This window comes from Gavialis gangeticus, unplaced genomic scaffold (assembly GCF_001723915.1).
Source record: "Gavialis gangeticus isolate Ggan-Ray unplaced genomic scaffold, GavGan_comp1, whole genome shotgun sequence".
NCBI classification, from domain to species: domain Eukaryota; kingdom Metazoa; phylum Chordata; order Crocodylia; family Gavialidae; genus Gavialis; species Gavialis gangeticus.
In genome coordinates, this window is record NW_017729031.1 from 23,044,162 (window position 1) to 23,064,253 (window position 20,092).

Here is a 20,092-nt window from a genome sequence, read left to right on the forward strand (position 1 = left end):
TTATGTATGACTAGCTAGACAGAAGCTCTCTATTCGCTGCATAATTCCCCATATTTTTCCACAAGTGTATAGATATTTCATTTAATCCTTTGCAGCTTCCCTTTGTGGCATCTGCTTATTTATCACTGTCTTTAAGATCCTTTTTCCACTTGGTAATGCTCATATTTTGGTCCCTTGGTTACTGCTATTATAAATTATTATCCTATAAGATTTATAGCTGTGAGACTTGTACAAATAATCTCTCCCATTTAATGGCTTAACAGTACAAAACTTTTGTTATTTTGTAATGAAACTGTATGTATAATATCTTGATTCATTTTTGCAGGTATGTCATAAAAATTTAGGTCAGCAACAGACCTACATCAAAATCTTTGACAGGCAACAAATTGTGCCACCCCATGTTTGCAGTGTTTTCCAAAGCATATAAATGGTGTGCCTAGTGCAATTTGATAATGCTTTTAACCAGCTGATGCCTGAGCTCTCTTACTAGTGGAACATAGTACGTTAGTAAGGCAGTTGATGGGGTTTTTGCATTGACTTGTTTGATGCTATGGAATAATCACATATACTTCGATTTAATTTCCTTGTAGTAGTTCCCATTGAAAATGCACAGGGTTTTTTAAAATCCCAATACTAATTCCAGTTTTATTTTTCCCCCTGAAATCATGTGTGGCCAGTTATGTATAATAGAGGTGCTTTTGTATCAGGGTTGAAGCTAAGGGGTTAATTCAGAAATGACCACGTGCTACATATTGACATGTATGGTATGCTGTCGCTGTTTTGTTCAGCCTTATGTGTCCACAGCCCATGATATCAATATACTTTTATGTCTTTGTCCTAAAGGGCAGTGCTGTTAAACTTTTGAAATATTTTTCTCTATGCTGCTTCTTTAATAAAGCACATAGGCCATCAGGGCAGGATTCTTTACTAGAGTACTATATCAGAATAAAATAAAATACAAGCACCTCCACACCTGTTGATGTCAAGATGAGCTTTGCCGTTGACTTCAGTGGCTACAGGATGAAACTCCAGATATGCTCTTGAGGCTCTAAATCATGAAGCAATGGATGTAATAATGCCATTCCAGTGAAGGATGAAAAGGACTTGATTTGTGCTAATTCTGACCTCTACAAAATAACTAACATTTAAACATAAATTGCATCTCAAATACTTTCCCAAACTTGGCTTCCAAGTAGGCATGGAGAGGGGGAGAAGTTTTTCTTTTTAATGGCTTTTTTTGTTGAATTCAGTGACTCAGCCAAATGAGAGCAGCTCAAGGTGATAGAGGTATTTTACAGCACCCTATTATGTCACAGATTTGTGACCCTACCAGATCTTAAAATCTGCATATGCACTCTCTTTCTCTCTCGCCCTCCATCTCTCTCTTTGCAGTAAATTGCAATGGAATTAACAAACTGAGCATGCAAAGCAAAGGCTCAGAAATAAGATATTATTTACCCTTTGTCTTCCTTATTTTTGTAACTTTGGTTATTGGCAGTAGTACATTGTGCAAGTGGATTGTAGAACTATACAAAAAGTGGAAGACCATCTTCCTTGAGAAGTATGAAGCATTGTAAAAATAACATGCGACTATTTATTGCAAAGAATCCTCTGCTAGCATGGGTGAGAGTAGAGAACCAAACTGCATAAAGTTTTTTTCCTTTGCAGGTTATACTGTTTTAGGTGATATTGATATGCAAGAGTGTTACCAGACTTAAGATTAGACTTTAGGTAGTGGCACTAAATTCATAAATGCTTGAACAAGAATAGTCTGTTTTCTGAAGAGAGCATTTATTGACCACAGCAATTTGCAACTTCAAGCACATAACAAAGAACAATAGAAAAACTTTGCATACGCTCAGGCACAACCCAGTAAGACACAGTGATAGCACACACAACCTAACCTAACTTAAAATGCAACATAAGCCAAAAGGACAACAGAAAGCCTTGCATAGGTCTTATGTTACCCTAAGAACAGAGCATCCTTATAGCCAGGTATTCAGAAAGTCCTTCTGGGGGATCCGCAGGTGGTCTTCGGTAATGAGGAGGAGATCCCACAGGCCTCCTCTGCCTGGGTTTTTCCCCATGGGTGCCTCGACCACAGCATGCTTTTCACATCCCTTGTGTATCATGTGCCCCTCATGACTCTCATGCATTCGTTGTTACTGTCTCTTCTCAGGTATTTCAGTCTCTTACCCCTTCCAGGTTTAGCTTTAAAATGTAACTGTATTTCCCTACTTACCAACCCGAGCAGTCTGGGACCCTCCCCTGCTCCTTTAGGCCTGTCATATATTTCCAGCCCACACTTGTGATGGTTGTGCCAGGTCTTTGCCACCAATCCTCTTCTTGATGGCCCTCCTAGAGGAGCCATCACCCTTAGTTTTAGGCTCAGGTGCAGTAGAGCATTGAGGCTTATCTAATTAAGTACCTAGTGGGTTGTAGCCACCAGCAGGGGAACTGTTAGTTCTTCTTGATAGTGCTTTCACTGTCCTCATCCACTCTTGCCCTGGCCTCTTTTGTGACTTGCCATTTTATGACACAGGTCTGGTATTGGGTGCCACAAGCCCCACGTTCTCTATGCCTAATGGCTTGTAACCATTTGTGGAGACAGATAGTCTTTGTGGCAGTCTTGTCACCTCAACCCAGTGTTGCCCGAGCCACTATCCTTTGCACAGGAGGGTGTCTTGCCTGGCCATTAAAATTTTCAGTTGCTTATGTAAGTGATGCACGTCACATAACACTACAAATACAGCGATAACCAATAACATTTAAGCTAAGAACTACTGATATTACTAATATTAAAACAGCTTAAAATGTATGTATTAAAAGAGAACAAGGAAATAAAATTGCATTACTGTCCTTCTGTTTCTTTTCCTTCCATAATAGCGAGACATGTTGTTCACTCATTTGTTACTTCTATCATTTTACAGACAGATGTAACCCAACTATACTACAAGGAATCTGAATCAATAATGCAATAGTCTGGGGGTGATAATGTGAATAAGTCCTTGGCTGAAGTTCCAGTGGGTCAGTTTATCCCACCAGTTTTCTGCAGTACTTTCTTTGATGCTAGCACTCAGTTCCTTTAGCTGCTTGGTTTTTTTCATGCATAAGCATACCCACACCTTTTCCTTCTCCTTCATTATAAGCTCAGCCTTCATCACAGGTGTTCAGTGAATCACTGCCTGAGCCATTCTTCCGGATCTGTTGAACTGCATCTGAAAGATAATTAATAATAAGGTCTTCACCCCTCATTATTTTCCTTTCCAAGCATTTAGTTGTGAAGAGTGAAACCATTTTTGCTTACATGTGGATTTTTAGCATATTTCTATCTGATACACAGTTGGACTGGCCTTGGTAACTATTCGGACTGGTCCCATCCATAGAGGACTGAGCGCATGATTTTTCTTTTACCTCTTGATACAGCACCTGGTCTCTGGTCTCCCATTCCTGAGGATGCAGTATGGGGCCTAGCTGCTTGTCCATTTTCTGGACATTGGCTTTCAAGGCTGTGGCCACTTGCCGCTGTGTGGTAGCCACTGATTGTGACAGGTTTGTGGTCTGTTAGGATATGAGGTTGGAGGCTATCTAGAGGCTCCCCTCCTAGCCACCACTGCTCTGGCAGGTGCATCTCTCACCTGTCATGACTTCGTTTAGGGTGATTCCAGGTGCGGCTACAGTTAGTGCTGTCAAAATTAAGTGCCATCAAAATCAAGGGTAACTTTCGATCCCTATCCTTCCCTTGTTGGTTGACCACTTTTTGCAAGGCAGTCTTTATGGTTCTATTGTCCTTTCCACTTGACCTGAACTACGGGGGTTGTGCAATCTCCGTTGTATCTTAAAAACTTGACAAACTGCCTGTGTGATTTCTCCAACAAAATGAGAGCCCCAATCTGACTCAGCTTCTTTGGGGACCCACCACCTGGAGAGCAACCTGTTCCACCAACACCCGTGCTGCGGTGGTAGTTGTGTTGTTACAAATGGGCGTTCCTTCAGTTCAATTTGTAAAGCTATCTGCTATCACCAGGCAGTATTTATTCCCCCTTGCCATTTGAGGCATGGGTCCAATGTAATGTATTCACGGCCTCCTCCATGGACCACTACTTTGATATCCTGGGGGTCCCTTAATTACTTTGGTATCGGGATTATTTGCTGCACATGGTAAGCAGTTGTTAATGTATTGTTTGACTTCCTCCCTCATACTTGGCCACCATCCCACTGCCTGCAGTCTTATTAGGATTGTATCTGTCCCTAAGTGTCCATGTTCATGTTCCATAGTTATCATTTCTACCCGTAATTTTTCCAACACTGGAGCCTCCTTCTCCTCTTGTGTCTGGGCTAAAGCCAATCCTGATGGCTCTTGCCAAATTTTCCATCCTTTCCCCTGCCCTTTGTTTACCAAGTCTTTTATTTCCTTGCTTTGAGCCTGTAATGCTACCAAATTGACTACCTCTTGGGTTCTCTTAGCTCCAGCTACTATTGGTGCTTTATCAAGTATCAAGTGGTCATTGGCCCATTCTCTCCCTCCATATCGGTGGTGGCCTTTTCAACAATGGGAGCCATAGGTCCTTGACAGGCATCGGTTTTTTGTCATTATATTTATTAATTTTCATATTATAACAATAAAATAAAGCCAACAAAAACAGTAAAATATAAATGAAGTAAAATGCAATAAAAAAGCAAAAAAAAAAGTATTACAAAATAGATAATTAAACATACATGCTATAAATTTAGTAGACAGTAGGGGAAGGGGAGAATTTGACATTGTGTACAACCAACTAACAAATACATATATACATTTAAAGGATACCAAACCACAAACAAATCACTTGATAAACTTAACATAAGATTCATATTGCATCAAATTTCTTCATATTGAGCCCAGTTATGTCTATTTGCATATTTAATCTTCTCTATTAATGCAACGTGCATACCTTTTTTTAACCATTGTGAAAATGAAGGTACATTGGGAGTTTTCCATTTCCTTAAAATTACCCATTTAGCCACCAAAAAGATTACAGCTAGCCATTTTTTCATGGGTGCAGACAATGGTAATGAATCCATAACCCCCAATATGCATATATCTGGCAATGATACCTTGTTAATTTTAAGTATCTTAGAAAGTGCTACATACATGCTAAGCCAAAAATGAACAATTTTAGAACAAAAGAATAAAGTATGAGTAAGAGATCCAACCTGGTTTCCACATCTCCAGGAATAGTCATCTGAGGCTAGCCCTGCTTTAAATAACCTTCTGGGATCCAATAAAACCTATTTAATATCTTGTTCTGAACAAATCTTAAGAGCTATGAATTAGATATTTTACAGAGTGATTTTCAGATACTATCCCATTTCTCAACTGTTAACAATATCTGTAAATCCTTTTTCCCATTTACCTTTAATGATAATAGCGGCTGGATATAGTAGTGTATTAAACCATTTGTATGTATTACCAACAAAGGACAAGCATCATTTAACCCTTGCAAATCTCTCCTTAAGGGGGCATATGGGAATGGCAGACAAGGAATCTCACCCCAACGATCATTCTCATATTCATAACGGGGAGAACTTAGGTTTGGGCTGTCGTCATCCCAGTCCTCCAATTCAGAGTGATATAGACCAAATCATCAGAATTAAATAAATTCAATAGGTTTGCTGGTCTCTTTTCACAGGTTTTACTATCTTTATCCTCAAAGAAAGCACTTTTAAAAAAAATTAAATAAGAACTCTGCCACAGCCTAACGTGTGACCTCTGGTGGTGTTTTCCAGCGCGAGAGGCTGATACATGAGTTGGAGGAAGAAAGACATTTGAGACTCGAGGGTGAAAAAAGATTACGGGAGGTGACACTGGAGTCAGAGCGTAGCAGAGCTCAGATGCGTGGATTGCAGCAGCAGTTTTCAAGGTATGTCATGGTTCTATACACTTTGTTCTCAATATGGAAAGAATATGCTTTAATTCAAAGCACAGGACATCACTCTGATAGTTTGGATAACATAGACATAAAGGAGACAAAAACTCCTACAGAATGTATAAGGATAAACCCAATAGGCTTCTGGATAAATGATTGTAAGCAGGCTATGGAATTTAAGATGATTATACCCTTGCTATACAATTCCGGAGCCAGTTTAAATAAATCTGTAGAAAAGAAATTAGTACAACCCCTACTGTTTTTTTTTTCCTATAAAATCATAGGTTTTAACATTTCTCAAGAAATGAATGCCATGGTTGAATCAAAGTTTTATTTTCTTCATAATCTGGTTCGATGAATAAATGCTGTGCTTGTTGTTATCTTCCTTACAGTTGTAAATAATGTTTGTTTATTAAATTACTGAAATGGGATAATTCGCTCTGAGCTATTGCCAAGTATGCAACATCATAGAAGATAGAAGCTTTTTCTCTATTTGAACACGTTCAGGCCTTGATTCTACATTGGCTTGAATCGGGCTCTGTGTTAGAGCTCGGGATCTGTTCACATGACTGATGTTGCAGAACCAAAGTCTTAATTTATCTCTGTAGTCCGGTGGTGCCCAACTTTTTGGCCCCATGGTTCAGATGAGTGGGGTGAGTCTAGTCCATAGTCCGATTGAGCCCTGTGCACCAGGATCAGGCCCTCCTGCCACACTGAGTTTGGTCCCCAGAGGCCTGGTGCCACCCCCTCCCACTAGCATTAGTCCATAGGAGCCTGTCCCCCACCCCCAGAATGCCAGGATTGGGTTTTGAGGCCCAGCACTGCACCCTCTCAGCCTGCTGTGTGCGGGGATTGGGCCCTGGACTTGGTACCACTCCTACCCAACTGTCTGTGGTGGGATCATGTGCCTGATCCAGCTCACAGAACCCCTGTTCTCTGATCACCACATTTCTGGATCTGTGTGGAGCCTCGCGGGCTGGATGACAGGAGGCTGCAGGCCAGATCTGGCCCACAGGCGGGGGGTTGAACACCCCTGTTGTAGTCAATCAATATATGAAAATTGCTGAGATGGAGGAGAGGGCTTAATTGTTTTTGTGATGTACAATGAGGTCTTGTTAGCCAAAATGCAATTTTGGATGGTTCTTATTTACACAAGGAAGAGCAACCAATACAAACAAAATCAAAATAGAGAATAGTTTCACTTTTTTTTTTATTATCCAACACAAAGGAACTCATGCATCAACTCTCTTGCAGTGCCCCCCCCCACCCAAAAAAAATCAGATCTAGTTTTGTCTTTACAGTGAAAGAAAACTGTTTGCACGACACTGAACAGCGTGGTTTCTAGTTGCTGTGACACTCGTTCTCAACCAGAGTGTTGCAACAACCCCTCCGGGGTGCCATGGTGCAGGCACAATCACCTCTGTGGTGGCTAGGTGAAACTGCCCCACATGCAGGATTTCAGTCTGCGTGCGCACTCCTACTCCATTTGGGTTCTCTGATAGCCCGAAAGCAGGCAGGAGGGCTGGCTCATGCTGCAGCCACGCACAGTCTGGCCCACTTCTCCCAGAAACAAAAGGTTGTGTGACAATTCCACGTGCATTTGAAAATGTACATATCTCCACCGCTGAGTCAGAATATGTGTTTCTGATTTATATGGACAGGCATTAGGATAATGTAAATACAAGTTTCGAGCTTGTGCTCAATAGAAGGTCTCTCTCTACCTTCTAAATGTATTTTCCCTGCATCTTTAGAAGGCTGGGCATGACAGGACGTGAAACACTAATTAGACCTTTTATAATCAATGCAAAAGGCTGTCTATTCTTAACTTGTGTGAAAGCATTTTAAGCAACCATACAAACATACAATTTTGAGGCTTTGTCTGTGAGACTTCAGAAAGAAAGCCTTTTTTTTTTTTTATTGATTGAAGTCCCTGCTTCTACCACATCAGCAATATTTCTGGCTAAGGTTCCTTAATAAATCAAAGTCCTTCTCCTCAGCATCTGTGTAAATCTACCAAACCCTTGAAATGACACAGTAGCCACAGTTTCATGGTAAATTTCTGACCATCGCATTTTACAAGAAGGAACAGATTTATAAAATCAAACTGTAGATTCCCACATTAGGTAGGACACTGGATAGGTAGGTGCTAGTTTGCTATCTGATGCCACATGTGTTCAAAATATAAATGCTACAAGAAAACTGTTTATTATTTAAATGGCAGGATTTTACCTTGTACTTGTGTAGTTACAGATACTGTGTTTTCTCGTAAAAGTGTAACTCCGATGGGGTATTTTTCCCTTCAAATCCACTGATATCTTTTGCTTGTTTGTAACTCTTCAATTCAATTCCATGAGAGCTGATCGTCATAGGGAAGTATACAGCTGTTGCCAAACTAAATAAAAGAGACCAACCCTTCAAATATTGATCGGTTAGGTAAAATCCTTTCAGGACAAGGCTATGCATTGTCTGGAGATTTTGATCTCCTCTTCCCATTTATCAGTAATGTTCATTCCCAATCTGCTCACAGGTCACTGTAGAGTGCAACACTATCCAGTCACTTTCTGGCCTTCCAGCGTTAGTTCCAGTTTTTACTTAGTGCCTTTTTCATCAGATGTCTTTGCTGGCTTCTCAGAATTTACAGAAATTTCCAGTTTATACTTCCTTGTGTTTTGGAAAAAGTGCCCTTCTGTCTGACTACTGTGTCTGGCCTGTACTGACCATTTCAGCACTTTTTCTAACAGCTGTATGTCCAGAGATGTCCAAAAAGAACCAAAACAGTAGGTGCAATTTCTACCACTGTTGTAAACAGCACTTTAAGTACTATGCACAATAGAAATTGATTACATTTCTCTTCTGTCCATCAGCAAACAGTAGAATTGTTGCTTGTTGAATGCGTATAGTCCATACAAATCCATGCAGTGATTAAATGTTAAAGCAGTAATAGAAGTGGCTTGGACTTCACTTATTTTGATTACTGTTTTGGTGTACAGAAACCAGGTTCAATAAAACACATTATTGTAAAGTATATCTGCAAGCTGTAATTGAAGAGGTGAGGGTCAGTGCCTTAAATTCCACTTTGGTTGAACTGCAAAAAGTCTTTCTGTTATGATAGCCTTTTCTTCTAGGTATGTACATCTGTTGCTAGCACACTGTCTAAGGCTTTTAAGAATGCATGTTACTCAAAGTAGGAAATTGCCCATTTTAGAGCAGTAAAGGTCGTAATGTAATTCTGTAATACACATTAGACTGTGTATCAGTATTATCAGTATTCCTTTCACACTACTATTGACTATTGGGTTATGCCTGTCACTCCCAAAAGGCAGACATGCCCACTACAAATCCAATAACACTTTGCATAAAGTGACAGTGTAAGTAGCTCCAGTGTTGTGAACATGCACCATTTAGCTTTATTCTAGTGTTTTTGACTCTTTTTGCTGTATTCTGTTTGGTGATGTTTTGTCAGCAGATGAGACCAGAATTGATAACTAATTATCTAGCACTTGTGATGAAGGCATCTTTGCATTTCTGTCAGAATTTAATCACATCAAAGTGACCTAGCAGTTGCCACCTATTACTCTTCAGAGAAGAATTATAGCAAAACCCAACAATCAGGCTCTGGCAAATACTTGAAACTTGGGTTGGATGGTATACTAAGACAGGGGATGTCAACCGGAGGTACATGTAGGGTGTACGTGCAGGCAGGCGGGCGGGCGGGGATAGAGCATGCCCTGAATCAGGGTGGTAGCATTTCCCCTGGCACGTTCCATACTTTTCTTCTTATCCGGGGGGGTGGCATGCCAGGCAGTGTTGGCCCCACACAGTACACCACAGCACATTCCTGCCCCCCACTGAAAGGCCGCATTCAGTGCCTGCTCCCAGGAGCAGGGCTGGGGGGGCAAGGGCAGTGGTGCCCCTCTGCAGGCTGCACATACGCTGCCTGGCCAGCTAGATGGGAGGGTGGGGAAGGGCTCGCATGCGGCAGCTGCCACCATCACTGCCTCACACTGCTACTGTGCCATATGCCGCTTTCTCATTCACCCGTGCGGCTCTGTGGGCTGGTGATGGGCAGAGTGTGATTGGCAGGCCACGAGGCCTATCACCAGCCTGCAGAGCTGTGACCAGCCATGAGAAAGCAGCACGGGGCAGTGATGGTGGTGGTGGTGGCCTCTGCGTAAGAGGCCCCCGAGTCCAGCCACCTGGGTAGCACATGTACAGCCTACAGAGGGGCACCACAGCCCTGCCCCCCCCCCCGCCTTGCTCCTGGGAGTGAACAGAGACAAATTCCCTTCCTCCCCCATCATTCTCAATCTGGCCCCACCCTGCCCCTTCCCCCCAACATGCTTACCTGCTGAGGCAGGGGTTTCTGTGTGTTTCTGCATGTGCATGTATGTGTGCTGGTGTGCATGCATCTGCATGTGCATGTGTGTGTACATATGTGCATACATCTGCCTGTGACTGCATCTGCGTGTGTGTGTATATGCCTGTCTGTGTCTGCATGTGTCTGTCTGCATTTGTGTATGTGTCTGTCCCCTGCCCACCTGGAAGCAACAGTCACATAGCATTGCAGGGCAATTGGGGCAGTGGCAGCAGGGTGCAGTCCAGTCTGCAGCAGCACCTGCCTCTACCCCGCATGCAGATCTGGGGGGCACTTGCCCCCTGGGCCTCTGCTGGGGTGAGCACAGCGGCAGGAGCCGTCCCCCCTCTCCATGCCCCCTGGATGAACTTCTTTCATGACTCTATTCCACAATCCACCCCGGCTGTACAGCCCTGCCCCTGCCCCAGCCCCACTCCCTCCCTCACTTCGGGGGCCTCAATCTGCTCTCCTCCCCCACCCCTTAAAAATGAGAGAAAAATATAAAGGGGTACACAAGCTAAAACTTTGAGGTAGAAGGGGTACACTTGTTTGAAAAGTTGAAGATTCCTGTACTAAGATGTAGCTCTGGGATAACCCCTAGCCCAAAGTAATTGGTCATTTTTTTTTCTAATATCCATTAAACTCTGGTCAAACTGCTAATCTCATTTCATTTCATCTTGGTATTTGGATGCTGAAGTGTAGATATGTTGCCCATTCATGGCGAAAGGGTTGCTTCTCCCTCTTCCCTGCCTCTTCTTTTTGGAGTGGGCTGCCTTCTCCATTACTAACAAAGTGTCAATTCAAGGAGATGGCATGTCTACCAGTGTTAGTGCTGTCATACTCAATTTCTTTGCAATTAGTTGTCCTTTGGAAATGAATGTTTTAATGCCTCTCTACACTCAGTTTTTTCTAAAGAGCAAAAAACTTGTAATTTAACAACATGCATAACAAGATACAGCGAGTTGGTACTGGCACTAATGTACCTGGTACTGGTGCAGGCTGTATCAAAACTGTCTGCATCAGTGGCAGTGGTATGCTAGCAGTCAGCATTGGGGCTGAGGTAGCCGCTGCCTAGCATGTCAAGCTGGCCCCAGCACTTCAGTATTTAGAGCTCCAGGACCTGAAACTTTGACATTCCTCAATTTTAAACTCTGAGCCAGATATGAATTGATTTCTGGTGCCTAAGTGGAACTTACATGGGGATTGGACACCTAAGTTCCAAAAGACTCATTCAAAAATCATCCTATGCCAACAACCCCTGAACTCATTAGGTGTCTGAATAAATGCTTGCAGATTCCCTGGGCATCCATGCTAGGTATTCTGGGGATGCTCAGAAGCAACTCAGGTTCCGGGGAATACCTGAACTGCCTGCCTAATTCCCACCTAACATTTGTTGACATTTGTTAAGATCTTGTTTTTGGAAGACACCTAAATCCACTCAAGTGTCTAACTCCCAGCCAGGGTTTAGAACCTCTTAATCAACTGGTCTTTAAATAGCTAAAATAGCAGAAAAAGAATTGGTGGAATCTGGTGAACAAAATATAAAGAAAAGGGACCTCCTCTCCAAGATAAATGCTTCTGGTTTCTGAGTCACTGTAATGTTCTGTCTTTCTTTGTTTGAACTGATGTTCATGGGATTTTTGCATCCTAAGAAAGAAGCAATGCTGTCATAAAGGAGTTCTTGTAAAGGTCTCATCTTTTTTTAAAGCTGCCAGCGTGACTAATTTAATCAAGTCTCTCAACCATTTCAGGGGTCTGGAGCAGGTCCACTTTGTATCAAAATAACTTCTGTATTTGACTTTGGAGCCTTCTAAGCTATTTTCTATGCACTGAGCAATTTAGAAATCCTTCATCTACAAAAGCAAGGTACTTAGTGAAGCTCAGATATACATGAAGTAAAATAAGCACAACAAACAAAAAAAACAGAAGCCAAAGCTGAAGGGATATTTTTTCTGTTTCCTTGAAGTATTTTGCTAGCATGTACATGCCAATTGCATAAGATCCTGGATTCAGCCCTATTATCATATTAGGTCTCTAGATAATACTTCCAGCAGAATTTTCCATCATGAAGTGAGTGCCTGGTTTTGCGATACAGTGTGCAGATAAAGGCAGTTCCTCTGTTTAAGATGCTGGCAAGATAATAAATCCAACTCCTTCAAAACTCAGAAGGCATTCCCCTTGAGAAAGGAGATGGTCATTTTTCTTCTCAAAGTGGTTCTACCCTCTGCAGACTAAACAGTATCCAGAGGTTACTTCTGTGAAGTTACACAAGAGTTTAGCTTGCTGCTTAGAGCCAGGTTGGTGAAATCCTTCAAACTCCCAAATCCATGAAAGGGGAATGAAATCTGTCTTTTTTTTTCTTCCTGTGTTGAGAGGTTGGGATGTGTAGCATCTTTGCTCTCTTCCTTCTATTCAATTGAGCATTTGGCCTGATCCATTGTGCAGTGCTCTCTTGCCCCATTGGCTGGTAATGTTTTCCTACAGATGGAGAAAGGGTAGCTAGCAAAGCTAGTCTTGGTAGTATGTATACCTCTACCAAACTCTGTAATGGAGTTAACAAGGTTAGGCAGAATTGTGTGGGAATTCCTCAGCTACTGCCTCTGTGGGAAGAGGGTAGGATGACCACCCATCCCTAATTGGGCAGGACAGTCCCAAAATGGGAATATCAGATCCCAGTCCTGAGCTGCATGACTCCAGGACTGGATTTGTCCTAGATTCCCGGTATCGTGCAAGGATCCGTGTTTTCCATTCACTGTGGGAAACAGTGGGTTTTCCCTTGCAGGCTGACAGAGCTCCATGCACGTGACCAGGAATACAGCCCCAGGCAGAGGTGGAGAACAGCTCCCCCAGCTGCCTGCAGGTAAGTCTAGAGGAGGGGAGCAGAACAGGTTGAGGCCCGCATGGTGAGGGACAGAGTGGAGCAGGGGCTGGGCCTGGCCCTGGGGGAGCCACCCAGTCAAGGCAATGAATGGGGCCCAGGGCTGTGGCAGGGAGCAGACCAGAGCAATGGGTGACTTATCCAGGGAGCAGGGGGGGTGGCTCCCTGCTGTTGCATGCACTCCCAGGGAGGGGCACATGCCCCTCACAATTGTGCATGAGGTGGCAGATGCAGGCTTCCCCCTGCGGCCTCATGGCTTCTCACCCTCCTGCCCTACCCCTGGGAGCCCCAGGCCAGCTGTGCCACCATTTGTGAGCTGCCCCCTGCCCAACTAGCAGCAGTGGGAGAAGTGACATGGAGTTATGCCCCCCCCACTGCTGCTGGGCAGGCCAGGGGTGCCTTGTCATGGCAGTGCTGCCAGCATGGGGCTCCTGGGGAGGGGACAACAGGGCGGGGATCCCCAAGGCTTCAGCGGGCAGCCTGCATCTGCCCCCGCCTCCCTGTGGGTTTCACTTGGCTCAGCTCAGTTCTGCTCTGGTCATGCTGCCAGGGTGGATGGGGGGCCATCATATTAGCCCTTCCCACCCCTACCCCTGAAAAAATAAAAGTTGTCACCTATGGACTGCAGAGTGCTCTTTCCCTGTTGGCCTTACTCTTCTATATACAGTTCTGCATAATTCTATCCTGTCATCTTTCTTGCTCAACTTGTTAGATCATTAGTGAGGCAGCTTGTCACAAAGGTAGAAAGAATTTGTAGCTGAGGCTGACTTTGTAACACATCCCTATGCTTTATCCATCTCCAGGTCTGATTGCATGGGCTTATGCAAAACCTCTGAGAAGGGTAGAATGCAATAACCCGTTAGATAAGCAGTGCTAACTGGAAGGTACATATCACACTTGTATGTTGAAGACCACAAGACTGCTTGTTTCTAGTTACAATTTGAATATTTGACTTTTATCTTAAAAGAAGGATGGTATGGGTTTTAGCTAGCTAAGAAACCAGTTCTTTCCCTATATATTGCAATGATGTAGAGCAGTGGTGCCCAACCTTTTAGCTAGGGGGCTAGATGGGCAGTGCCCAATCCCTTTGTGGGCTGGATCCGGCAGGGCCCCAGCCAGCTATGCAGAGGAGGGAGTGGGGCAGCCTGACTTGGATCCAGCCACATAGTAGAAGGCTGTTGGCTGACCCCAACTTGGCCCTTTGGCTGGGAGGGGCTGTGACCCAGCCATGATCCCACCCTGTGGGTGGAGGGGATATGGCCGGGCCCCATGCTGACCAGGTGGAGGCAAGGGGTGTGCCCCTTGCCCACACCAGCTGTTCAGGGGGAGGGGACATGAGCCAGACCTGCAGGAGGAAGGGGGCATGGTTCAGCCTCTTGGGAAGAAATGGGAACAGTATGGGAAGGGGCATGTCCTGTCTCCAGTCTGGCCATGCCGGGGGAGAGTCATGCCCCAGCTCTGATCCACCCCACATGGACTTTAGCAGCAGGGAGGGGTGGTTGTATTGCCACTGCTTCCCCACCACCAAATTTCCTGACCCATGGGGAGCACCGCGGCCTGGATTTGGCCCATGGCCAGAGGTTGAGCACTGCTGATGTAGAAGGGTAATGGCTGAGTTCTTGCTCATGTTCCAAATTTGGTCTCTTCACTTCCTTTCCTTCCTCATGTTTTTGTGACAAGCTATATAGCAGAATTTGTAGATTTGTTGGAATCTGACATGGTTGTGCCCTGAGCTCTTTTACTTTGGCCTCAAACTCTTGACTTACAGGCTTCCAGCTGCTCACCCCAATGTCCATGCCACCAGACCAGGGTGATCTTTTCAATTCTAGGGACAGAGTGTTTTTAATGAAGGATAGTGTAACCCACTTTGTGGCTGCCGGGCCTCGAATAACCACTATCGGGCGGCCTTCGCTCTGGTGGTAGACGTCAAGTGCCTTACGGACTTGTATCACAGACCGAGTAGATGTCTTCCCCTCGAGTCGTCTCCCCCGTTCTCGCCTGCCACGACTTGTTGTTTCTCAGTAGGCAGGATTGGTCGTCGAGTGTACTCGGCCCATGGTTCGCCCAGTGGTCATTCACGGGGCTCCACCACCCCTACACTCCGGTCTCACGCCTCGTTCAGTGCATCGTCCAACTGTTGGCCTCATCCCCTCCGTTGGGATAACGCCTCCTGACTTGGCATCTAGATGCCTGTAGCCTATAGTGACATACGCCTGTATGGGCCTACCCCTCATCCCTCCTTGCCTCTGCCCCTTCATTTGGGGAAACACAAAAAAAGGTAAACCTTCTGAGGCTTCTCCTCAGCCCCGTCCCTCGGGGATACCCACACTCTTCCCCTATGCCCCTTCTTACAGGGTAACTAAATAAACATAGCAACAAAACACAAAATAATAAGCCACTTCCAGACGTGGTGGCCCCCTGCCTTCTTACTATCCTTCCCTGGACTCTAGCGGGGGGGAAGGGCGGTTGCTTAACTCCTGACCCATTGCCTCCAGTATTCACTCCCATCTGCCCGTCAACCCAGCTGGGACCGGCGGTGATACCCACCCCGACTGTAAACCCCTCAGGGCTCTCCTGGCGACTTCTCCCCCTGGCATGGCTTCCTCCTCGCCCCATCCTCCTGGCACTCCCACCTGGGGTCAGCTCTGCCTCTGGGTGCAGCTCCAGCTCTGCCTCTGGCCGGCGTGCTTCTCACTCCCTTTCCATCCCGTGCAGGCTCCAGTCGGGATGCTCTGCCTTGCCCTGCCAGCGTCTGCCCCTGCTTGCCAGGCTCCAAGGGTCCCGTGGGGAGGATCCCTTTCACTGCCTGCAGCAGCTGCAGCTCCTCTCCTGTGCTGCCCGCCTCCTCCACGGCATCAGCCGCCATTTTTATTTTCACCAGCCAGCATCTGAAGCTGATGTCATCAGCCGGGTGTAATTGAATAAAGAGGTGGCTGACAAGCCGCGCGGGCTCTTCATTCTGTCCCTTTTGCATTGCGTCTCGTGCTGCTCGTAAGTATCCTCTGTTACTTCTGTCCCTGGGACACACTTCTACCATTGGATGGCCAGGAGTCAAGGTTGCTGAGTGTCAGGGCCTGGCATAAAGCCCATCTCAGTCGGCTTTTGGCCTGAAGGGTTGGTGGTTGAGTGTTCACTTTTTATTAGAGATGAATGCAAGGAGAAGCTGGGTTTGCCTTAGTAATAGTAGTTAATTTATATACAGCTTTCATGAAATCAATAAAGTAAAATGAATAAAAGGTATGTGTTAAAAACAATTATATAATTTATATTTTCTGATAAAAGCATGCAATAAAACTGCACATTCTAGCAGTTTGGTTTACTGTTATCTGACAGTGGTCAGGTAAACAGTATTATTTTTATTTCTTTATTTATGCATGTATGCAGACAGTATGATGGGTACATTTAAAATAAATACAATTCAAGAGAAGGCAGTGCAAATTTTGTAATATACTGCTATTGCTAATACTTACCTAAAGAAACAAAATGTAACAGAAATAGTAAACAATTTGTTAAATAATAGCAAGCTTTTTTGCTGTCGTTTTTGGAAAATTGTACTTTACCTTATGGTTTCTCATATGGTAAGAAAAATGAATTGTTTATTAGGCATCTTTGGTTTTAGATCCCTAAAGGGGTATACACAAGGTAGAATTTGGAATTGGCATTAGATTTCATTTCTTTCTATTCACAAGTTTGAATGCATCGGTCTTCTAGCTTCTTGGAGTTTTCCACTAATAAACAGTTGAAAAGGGGTGGTCCCTTTATATCAAACTTAAATTTATCAGTTTTTCCATGCCAGGTGTAAATGTAGCTAAAATAAATTATGATCCAGGTACTTGCTTCTATTTAGTAATATTCTTCTTGGGTTAAGAAAGTACATGTGTCTTTATATTTTATGTATGGTTTTCCTTCAAAAACAGTCTTTTCTCACCATGATGGGCAATGTTTTTTCTCTTATGGCATATATGATTCCTTTTCACTGGGCATCTACTTTTGCCCACCAGGGTGCAGTTGTTACTGTGCTGTCATTTAGTACTTGCTTTAGAAAGTCCTAAATGACGGCGCACAGTTATTTTAGCAGCTACGTTGCTGTCATGATGCGCTATAGCGAGGTAACGCATCGCTACAACGACATACTGTTGCCATCTTGGTTTGTACCCACCGATGCTACATCGCTGTAGCAATGAGCTGTTGTCAGATCACTACATCACCATAGCATCATGTGTAGACATGCCCAGTGGTGGCAAAACAGATCACACTTTTATTATATAAAAATTGTCCTCTGCTCAAAGTGACTGTAGAATTTTGGATACTCTCTGAAAATAGAATTCAAGTAACAAAAGTTATAAAAGGCTATGTTCAAATGACAGCTTTCAATTGATGTCACACTTGTAAGAATGCTGAATTGCTCCACTCCAGGCATTATTAAGGTTGTGCATAAGAAAATATATAGTCCCTGAACACCTGTAGGCTTTTTAGACAAATAAAGCTTCAATAATAGCCAGCCTTATTTCAATATACTGACATGCTAGTGAATAATGTGTGTTGCTGTTCTGTTGAATCTCTTATTTGCTGTGAAAGCTTCTTTTAAAGGGTCTAGGGAAATGAGTAATTTGTGTCTGTCATGAGCAAAAGCAAAGTAATTTATTTATTTTGTCTGATGCCTACACTTTTAGTTAGTATATGTGTGGTGTCAGTATATGTCCCTACCAGATACTTGTAGTTCTGGTCCCTTTATCTATAAAGTTTCTATTCTTGATATATTGGAGTACTAAACAGCACTGAGCTCTCTCAGGTCTTCGGGCTAGCAGTACAATTTAGTAGTTTGTATGATATTTTTTCTTTGTAGTGTGTTATACTTCAGTGACACTAGAGAGCTACAGAATTAGGCAATACTTTAACAGCATACCAAATGGTCCTTTGCATACGTACAAGTTTATGAGTACATCAAAAATGCAAGAAAATTCATTAGGCTCCCCTGGTATCCTGTGGTTATGTTCACAGAGCAAAGCATAAGCTCCTCCAGAAAGGCTTTTTTTGGCTTTTGTTACTTCAGGACAAAATATGTATAAAAAGCTGAGCCCAGTCAGTTTCCATGTAGAACAGGGGTGGGCAAAATGGTGGATCTGGATGGTGGCTGGACTCTATTTCCCAGCAGCCCCTGCCCGTGCCACTGCAGCCGGTTTCCATGGAGACCCCAGCAGTGGTGATGCCGTGACAGCAGGGCCACGATTTCCATGGAGGCTGGCCCCAGCAGTGCTGGCAAGGCGTGTGGCTGAGCAGGGAGCTGCTCCAGGGCTGGGATCTTGCAGCAGTGACAGTGTGGTCCGGAGCTGGGGCAGAGCTGCAATCCAGGGCATGCGGGTAGCAGATCACAGATCTTCCCTCACTCTGGACCATGCTGGCACAGGTGCAATATCCCAGCCCCGGGGCAGCTCCTTGCCCAGCCACACATCTTGCTAGCACTGTTGGGGCTAGTTTCCATGGAAACCCTGGTCCCGCACTGTCACAGCACTGCTGCTACTGGGGGCTCCATGGAAACCAGCCACAGCAATGTGGGCAGAAGCTGCTGGGAAATGGAGTCCACTGCAGGCCTGGTGCAGCCTGGGGGCTGGACTTTGCCCGCCTCTGATGTAGAAGAACCGTAGAGTAAGCTGGTGTAATTTTCAGTTACTTGTTAATTTTCTTTCTCTTCTGTTTGGCCTGATTAATTCCCCAAACAGGGTCCTGGCTAGCTCCTAAAAAAATCCGTGGTAGTATGACTTTGGGACTACTGACAGGATGTCTCCGATAAGATCCCTGATGTCCAAGGGTCAGAGCACAGAAAAGCAATCACCATGCAGAAATGCCTGGGAAAGGGTGGGAGAGGAATGCTTTGCCAATGCAAAAATAAGGAGTGAAGACCCCATGACTCAAAATGTTAAGGTTTTCAGAGCCCTGGTTTTAAGAATAGGACCCCTGTACTGAATGTGACAGTACCATGGAAAACTGCATCAATCAAAACTATAAGCTATTGTGTATTGCATTTTGCACTCTAAAATGGTTACATTATTGTGGATAATTTCACAAAAGTGCTCTTACCTCAAGTCACCCTTACTTCATGATTTTTTCTAAAGCACTTTTAAATCTATGAAAAAGAGGTGCTAACAAAGAGCTAAGTGTGATTACTTTCCTAGGGGCACATAGTATACACAACTGCCTTCAACCCTTACAGTTTTCATGTTGAGATGCTTTCAAAGTAAACATGACCTTTAATAACAAGGATATACTTCTGTTAGTTATTAGTAGTGTATAGTTGTTATAGATATATTTTTAAATGGTATTGGAATGTGCAAAGTACACTAAGTACTGACATTTTTTTTTTTTTTTTACTGTGGGATTTCTTATAGTTTGGTTCCTTTGAAGAATGTTGAAAGGAGGAAAGTCATGTGTGTCACAAATGTATAACTCTGGCTTGCCTTGATGCTGTATAAGGTTCAGCCAGTGCTCAAAATGAACACATTGCTTCACCCACTTAACAAAGAGATCCTCCTGCCAGACATGTTGATGTACCTTATTCACAAAGACCTCAATTAGATAAACACAAAATGGTGTGTTTTTCATAGTGGTTTTTTCCCCCTAAGCAGCACTATTTTTATATTAATTGGTGCTGTCTAGTCGGAGTTTGCTGTGGGGGAGGGAACTCCTTCAAACCCATCTCAGTGCCATTATGTTCTTAAGGGGGTTAGGCACCAAGGGATCAGCCATGACCGGAGCCCCTGGTCTTTTTATCCATATCTGCTCCCCAGTCTGGACTATTCAGGACAGAAAGATCAAAACTCAGATACCTACTTCAATACCTTCATTCAGAGTGAGGATATTTAATTGAAATCACAATAAAGGTAAATTTCCAAAGAAAGTAAGTACAGAAGAAAAACAAACCTCCCCCCGCCCCTTTGCTCCCCCCACCCCCCC

General features: G+C 44.0%; 1 protein-coding gene and 1 long non-coding RNA gene across 9 annotated transcripts in view; one reads left to right on the plus strand and one right to left on the minus strand.

Moving 5' to 3' along the window:
• Positions 1-20,092, plus strand: part of NCKAP5 (NCK associated protein 5) — a 962,935-nt gene that overhangs the window by 535,546 nt on the left and 407,297 nt on the right. For all 8 annotated transcript variants that reach the window (XM_019522509.1, XM_019522508.1, XM_019522512.1 and 5 more), the window contains one exon: positions 5,770-5,903. In XM_019522509.1, the coding sequence (XP_019378054.1) occupies positions 5,770-5,903 (134 nt within the window). The remainder of the gene's footprint in view (positions 1-5,769; positions 5,904-20,092) is intronic.
• Positions 1,710-10,787, minus strand: LOC109301372. The gene is made up of 3 exons (XR_002098521.1): positions 10,778-10,787; positions 7,322-7,329; positions 1,710-1,846 (listed from the first exon to the last, which is right to left on the minus strand). It is a non-coding gene; the product is annotated as an uncharacterized LOC109301372 (long non-coding RNA).